Raw genomic sequence first — 7,876 nt, 5'->3', positions numbered from 1 at the left:
CAAAAATATTTTAAAATGGAACTTTTTTCCTAAGAGAAAGATCGTAGTATATCTGAATTCATTATATCTGAAAAGGAAATATTACAAATATAGTATGACCTGAAAGTCATGTAAAATAGAAACTTTAGTGCAAAAGTACATAAAACTTAAATTTTAATATTCCAATGAGCTTTAAGGGAAAAGTTTATATGGGTTTTCAGCAGCAAAAGTTTTGGGTTTTTCACTTTGTTGAAAGAAGTGTATTTAGATAAAGTTTATCAAGTTCTTCCTGCTTTCCAACTTACATGCTAAGTGATGTGAGGCAAGCTACCTTTTTTTCTATAGAAAAAGATGCTTGTGGTTTGTTTTGAGCTGCTAGTTGAAAAGTCAGTGGATTGAACCCAGTGGTCCCTCAGCAGAAAACACGGCTGTCTGCTCTTGTAAAGATTACAGCCTCGGAAAAACACTAGGGATAAATTCCGTTGTGTTTTATAGAATTACTATGAATTAGAATTGACTTGTTGACAGTGTGTTTGGGATTTCTTTCCTTATAGACTTCTTCTCACTTTGCACAGGTTATATCAAGAGCCAGTCGCCAGAGAAGGACATCATGTTTAGTTAAGGGTTAGTAGAAAATATTCTATATAAGATGGGTCGATGCAGTGGTGACAATAATGGGCTCCAAGAGATCAGCAATTATGAAACTGGACTGGGCAGTGTTTAGTTTTTTCGCTAGTAGGTTTGTATGAATTGGAACTGACTTCATGGCACCTAACAACAAGAGAGTTATAAGAAGAGTATATAGCAATGCAAGATTTTTACTTTTACTTTTCAAAGAGAAGAGCAAATTGGGGGGGGGGCAGGGAGAAAAGTGCAACAATGAATGAATGGAAATCTGAAGTCTCTGTAAACTTTCATTAAAATTAATAAAAATTAAAAAAAAAAGAAGAGCCCTGATATGGTAGCATAATGGGCCAAGTACAAGTTTGCCAATTTGAACGTGCTGGGTGGTGTATGGGAAAAAGAAGAGGAAGTTAGTTTCTGTTAAGATTCACAGTCTCTGGAACCTGATGAGGGAGTTCAGCTCTATCCTACGTGGTCTGTTTGAATCAGAGTCTTTTTAACAGCTCTGAGTTTGATTTTAAGTTTAAGATTAATAAGCCTCGGAGAAAAATCTGTGTAAAACTGAAGGCTGAGCCATGTCACAACCAACTGCTGGTGCTTCTCATCCTCACTAGAAAATTATCGTTGTTATCATTAGTGCCTGGATATTAACAAGCTTTGTGTATTTTTGTGTTTCTTCTCTCAGTGTGTATTCTTCCTTCTCTCAACATTTGCACACAGCTTTTACTTAATATTGTTAGCTCAATAGTTTTAAAATGTTTTCAGTTCATAAGGAGCCATGGTCACATAATGGGTGAAGCACTCAGCTGCAAACTGAAAAGTCAGTGGTTCGAACCCACTGACCTCTCCACAGCCAAATGAAGTACATTCTACTTCTATAAAGATTACTATATGGAAACCCCATAGGTAGTCCTACTCTGTCATATAGGGCTACTCTGAATTAGAATCAATCAGATGACAGTAGATTTATTTTTCAGTTCTTAAATTCATATCTGTTGTTTCCTCTTAGTCTTATCCTATTTATCATCTTAATCTGTGTCCCTTGAAATTTCCCTCTGCCTAGAATCTGATTATCTCTCTACTTCCTAGAACAACTCCAGAGGGGAAGAATCTGTCTTACTTGTTCTTCTTTTTGGGTGAGAATGCCAGGGTTAGCCAAAATTATATTCTAATCTAGAGGACAGTCATGCTCAGAAAGGTGGAGGGACAGAGCAGGGGAGGAAGGCCTGGCCTGTGATGGATTGATACAGCAACTAGGGCAATGGGAGTAGGTGTGTTGAAGTGAATGAGACTGGCTCAGGACAGGGCAGGGTTCAGAGCTGTTACATATAGGGTGACTACGGCTTGCAGGTGACTCAACGGCACATGACAACAACAACAGTCATTAAATTTGAATTATTAAAAGATTTGATCACATAGTACAAGATATGTCTGTGAGTATGACTGGTACTTGACTATTACTATTACTATATTACTATTACTATTACTTAGTGTGAATATGCAATGGTGAAAAAAGGTCTAGAAACTCTACCATAGATAATGTTTGTACTTCATTACGATTACATGTAATTAATTTTATAGAACACATCTGCCTTGATATCAGAACTTTGCTTTGTAGTAATAATTGTTAAAGTCTGTACTAGTAACTCAGTTAAAGTCACATTAATAAGAATATATTCTTATATACATGTTATGCTCATTTTTAAAAAAAAAATGTCTGTAATTTTTGTAATTCTCTTGGTAAATGGGGGAGGGGAATTCAAATTTAGAAAATTTACCAAACTTGTAGATTCAGTTGTGAGTTGCAGTGATGAATCTTGGCCAACGATATTGTGCCTCCAACCTAAACTCTTTCAGATAATTTTAACTCTTTGTGGAAACTTTGAAATATTTGCATCACTATGTTCAAATTATTAGATTGCTTTGCTACTTATAAAGTTTTAAAAAATCATTGTCAGAATTTTATTACTTGTTAGTATAAGCTTAAATCTATGTACTATCTTAAAAAGATGGATTTTGTTTGAACATGTATTCTTTAAAATGGAATTGTATTGATTTGTTCTTGTTTTAATTTTTATCAGGCTGCTAAGTTGGCTATCACGGTGCAAGCCTTGGAGTCCCGATGGGGGACTCAGGATCCAGAAGATCTACCCTGGTCTCCCGTTTGCCAATATTCAGAAGAAGTATTAGCAGAAGACATGACTCTCTTCCTTCTTCACCCTCCTCCAGTAACACTGTTGGTGTCCACAGCTCTTCTCCTTCCAGCACGAACTCAAGTTCAGGTAGTACAGGTAAACGCAGGAGCATATTCCGAACTCCTTCAATTAGCTTCCACCATAAGAAGGCAAGTGAACCCAAGCAGGAGCCTGCCAGTCAGAACCGTAATATTTCAAATGGTGCTCAACCTGGACAAAAACTGAGCTTAGAAGAGCAGATCAAAACCAGGGGAAGACATTCTGTTGGTTTTAGTAGTTCACGAAGTAAGAAGATAACAAGGTCTTTGACAGAGGATTTTGAAAGGGAAAAGGAGCACCCAGCTAATAAGAATGTTTTTATCAATTGTCTTAGTTCTGGCAAAAGTGAAGGGGATGATTCTGGATTCACAGAAGAACAAACTCGCCGTTCTGTTAAACAGTCAACAAGAAAGCTACTTCCTAAGTCTTTTTCATCTCACTATAAATTCTCTAAGCCACAGAGCCAATCTGTTTCATTAGTACAACAGCCTGGATTCTCATTGGAAGTTGCACAATGTCAAGAGAGAGAACCTGTATTAGTCAGAGCCTCTCCCTCTTGTTCTGTGGATGTAACAGAGCGGACAAGTTCCCTCCAATCACCTTTGCTTTCTGCTGATCTTACCACAGCTCAGACACCTTCAGAGTTTTTAGCCTTGACTGAAGATTCTGTATCTGAGGCGGATGCATTCCCCAAAAGTGGAAGCATGGCTTCCCAGTGTGACAATATCGGCCACAATGATTCTACCTCTCAGATCTCTCTCAACCCTGCTGCTGTTACAAAGACCACAATAGAACTTATGGCAAATGTTCCCTGTGCAGTTATGTCTCCTGGAAAACACAGATTAGAAGGTCCATGTAGTACTAAATCTACTTCCTTACCTGAAACCCCTGCTGCTAACCAGAAGGAAGTGTTATTGCAAATTACTAAACTACCTGTTATGGATGTGAGTGACTCAGAGATTTGCTTATCAATAGATAATCAAAGAGAAGACAATATGGTGTTACAAAATGGTGAGATGGTGCTGAGCACAAGCTCTCCAAGGAAGCTTGGATTTTATGAGCAACATAGAGCGATACCGGAACGTGTTAAAGGAATCCATCCTATCTCAGATTCAAAGATAATACCTGCTTCTGGTGATCATCATATTTTTAACAAAGCATCATATGGCTATGAAGCGAATCCCACCAAAGGTAAACTTCTTTTTGTTGTTCTATAAATGATATGAAATAGTTATCATTGTGATTTGCTTTGATTGCTTATTCCACCTACAAATGTAAAGCATATTTTCTCATATTTTCTCCACTCTTCTAGTATTTGTTCCCTTTTTATAAAGAAGTTCTTAATGTTTCTTCTGTTTAAGCCCGTCCCAGTTATACTATGCAAAATATAATTAGCACTCTTTTTCTTAGTCATGCTATCCAGAATCTGAACATAAGACATTATTTAGCACATTTATTTATTATCAGACCAAAATGGAAAAGAAATATTAATTACACTGTGATTTTTCACTTAAAGAAGGACTATCTTTTTAAAGCTCATTATAGAAATATTGATTTTTTAATTAAATAGATAGAGCCTAGTTGGAATAATTATGGAATCAATTGTTGCTGTTGTTTGATGCTGTCAAGTCGTAGACAACTCATAGTGATCCTATGAATGAATGGCCTGAGCACTGTTCGTACATAGAGTTTCCGGAGGCAAGCCATTTCTGAAGTGGACGCCGCTCCTGCTTCCAGGCTTGATTTAGTCGGGAAGCTCCAACCAACACTGTCTATCATGGGTACCCATTACCACGATTGGCACATCACTGTCAAAGTCTTAAGCATCACAGCAACCACGAGTTACCTCTGTAAGCAACGCATAGGCCAGTGCTATACCACCTAGAAGAATGTTTGACAGGAGGACAATTTGAACCTGGCCTGAGGGCCATAGGCCCGATGGCCCTTTGGACTTAAGGCTGCCTCCTGGTTCAAACCCTAGGCCCACACTGGCTAGCCTCACTCCCTGGGACAGAACGAAATCAATATTTTTAACATTTTAAAATAGTTTCATTGTAATGTAGGATTCCCATTTTTGCAAAGATACTCTCTAATGATACTTTGGAATCACAACCATTTAAAATGCTGTCAGAGACCCTGGTTATATCTCAGTTAATCTTGTTGGGTAGCTCTGTCATCTTGCACATCTTCTCCTTAGTGTTTTTTTTTTTTTTTTTAAACCTTAGTACCCCATTATGGCTGCAGAAAGCTCTGTGATTTAATATAAAACTCAGCTTGAGAAATTTATTGTATAGATAAAACCAACTGGGTTATATTAAGGCCTGAAAGATCAGTACACAGATGCCCACCAGATATGGGAGGTACCCTGATTTCTAATTAAGCCAGCTGTTTTAATCACCTGCTACTGTAGCAAGTAGTCTAGTACCTCAGCAAAAGACTAGGCTCCATAGACACAGACTTGACACAAAATTCACCATTGCTTATATTCATTGAATCCCTAACAAATTGAATTCTTTCAATTGTTCTAGCTTTATAACTCATTTACAGGCAAGGTAATTAGAACAGAGATAAACCAAGCCAAATCCAACCCAAACCAACCCACTGCTATCTAGTTTATTTTGAATCATGGTGGCCATGAAGGAAAGAACTATCCATAGGATAACCAAGAGTATACACCTTTATAGGGAAAGTGGCCTTATTTTTCTTCTGTGGGGTATCCACCACAACTTTTTTTCCTTTCTTCTGTACACACTGCATTTATCTCATTTAAACATAGTGTTCCCTTCTGCAGAAATATTAAAGGATATTATTATGGAGACCATTGTTATTATCATTATGTGTTGTCAAGTTGCCTGCTATCCACAGAAACCCGATGCACAACAGCTCTGAACCCTGCCCTATCCTAAGCCAACCCCACTGTCTCTGCCATACCACCCCCACTACCTCAGTAATTGAGTCAATCCATCTCATCCAGGGTCCCCCCACCCACACTGTCCCCCTCCAAACATGATGTCCTTCTCTGAGGACCTATCCCTCCTGGCAGCATGCCCAAAGCATGTCAGACAGAGCCCCAGATTCCCTGCCTTCAAGGAGTAGCCCAGTTTCACCCTCTCCAGAACGAACCTGCCAGTTCTCCTAGTGGTCTATGGCATGTTCGACTTCTCCCCAGAACCACAGCTCAAAGGCACCAGCTCTCCCTCTACTTGTTTAGCAGCGGAATGCCTTAATCACTGCACCACAGGAGATCCTTGGACAGAGATAGAGAAAGTCATTTTTCCAAAGGCACTAAGTTAATGAATGAGTGATTCAGGTATAAACCCAGTGACGTGCATGCTAATAGAATCAATCCTGAGTCAGATGCTTTTGAGACAGTTCTGATTCATAGTGGCCATACGTGTGTGCTTTATAGGATTTTCATGGCTATGACCTTTTGGAAACAGATCACACACATAACACCTGTTAGGGTTCAAACTTTGAACTACTTATTTAGTAGTGATGTTCTTAAGCCGGATCATCCCTCAGGGATCCTTGTTTTTGTGTGCATTTGAGTAGATTGCAACTCATAGTGACCCTCTAATACAAAATAATACTGCCTTGTACGAAGTATAAGGCTGTAAACATGACAGGAGTAGATCCTAAGTCTTGTCTGTCATGAATTTGAACTATCGACCCTTTGTTTACAGGAGAGGAGTTAAGCATTGCTCCCTAAATAAAAAGCAGCCCACTACTATTGAATTAATCCTTCCTCATGACTAACCATCATTAGTTTTCTTAGGTTGTAATTACCAGGAGCAGAGTGTGTTCTCTTTCTCACTTGATGGATTCGAAGCACTGACTTTTTGATTACCTACCCAACATGTAATATACTGTGTCACCAGAACTCCTTTAACTATTATTGCTAGGTGCTGGCATAGTCCACATTCCATGTATGTGAAAGTATGACTCAGAAATCATACGATTGTTGAGTGACAAGATAAAGTTAGAACCTTCTGAATCCACAACTCAAGTTCGTAATGACCATGATTAATAATAGACTATGAATTCAGTGTTTCTTAACATGTTAAGAATAATGCAAAATATTAAGTTAACATTAGAGCAAAATATGTATTAGAGTGCTAAGAATGGTAGACTTAACATGATTTATATATCTAGTCCTATAATACACATGCCGATTTTAAAGCTTCAATGCATTCATTAATTTACTACATTTTAAAAACAAGTATCTTAATATTTTTCATGATTTATATGTGATCATTTTTATGTAACTGCCTATTTTTTAATTTTATGAACTTTGTAGCTTATGGCTTGAATACCTATTTAACTACCTTAATAAAAATATAAAAATGATGACAATGATAACTACCCTTTCAGTGCCATAAATGGTTCTAAGTACTTTATATGCACTGTTTTATTTAATCATATAAACAATATTGTTTGGTAGTTATTAATGATTAAAGTTTACAATTAAGTTAAACAAGTCATGTGATCACATTGTTAGCAAATTACAGATTTTACTTTGCAATTTAGGCTATTTGAAAAGAGAGGACATAAAATATGTAGTCATGTAATTATCCTGAAATATATAATTCTTGTATGATGTATTCTTTCCCTAATTGAATATTATATATATTTATTTATGTGGAAGCTAGAGAATGACCACTTTTACCTTGTTGACTAAAAATCTGGTGACTAGGATTTCTAGCCATTTAAGATGTTGAAGTAATCCCATTAAATGTGACAGTAAGTTACAGTTTCTTCCTGACATTAACTGTTTAGCTATTATCAATTCTAACTTGAGAAAACTGTAATGTAGAAATAGACAAATATGTTGATAATATCATCAAGAAAACAAAATGATAGCTCTAGTGACCTAGAATGTGATCTATTCTAGAGAATGTTCCATGCACTTTGGAGAAGAAGGTATACTGCGCTTTTTTGGGGTGCATTAGTCTATAGATATATATGAGGTCAAGTTGGTTTATTGTGTGATTTAATTCTTCAGTATCTCTGTTGAGTTTTTTTCTGGTAGTTCTATCTTT

At 37.1% G+C, this 7,876-nt stretch overlaps 1 protein-coding gene across 2 annotated transcripts in view; it reads left to right on the top strand.

Annotated features, from left to right (window-relative positions):
• The first annotated feature begins 2,725 nt into the window (after positions 1-2,725).
• The window catches only part of CCSER1 (coiled-coil serine-rich protein 1), a 1,860,678-nt gene continuing 1,855,527 nt past the window's right edge, over positions 2,726-7,876 (top strand). For both annotated transcript variants that reach the window (XM_006894481.1, XM_006894482.1), the window contains exon 1: positions 2,726-4,028. In XM_006894481.1, coding sequence (XP_006894543.1) covers positions 2,726-4,028 — 1,303 coding nt within the window. The remainder of the gene's footprint in view (positions 4,029-7,876) is intronic.

Source organism: Elephantulus edwardii, unplaced genomic scaffold (genome assembly GCF_000299155.1).
Source record: "Elephantulus edwardii isolate Elephantulus edwardi_28Jun2011 unplaced genomic scaffold, EleEdw1.0 scaffold00144, whole genome shotgun sequence".
NCBI classification, from domain to species: Eukaryota; Metazoa; Chordata; class Mammalia; order Macroscelidea; family Macroscelididae; genus Elephantulus; species Elephantulus edwardii.
Note: the sequence above shows the minus strand (reverse complement) of the source record. Positions and strands in the feature narration are given on the sequence as shown.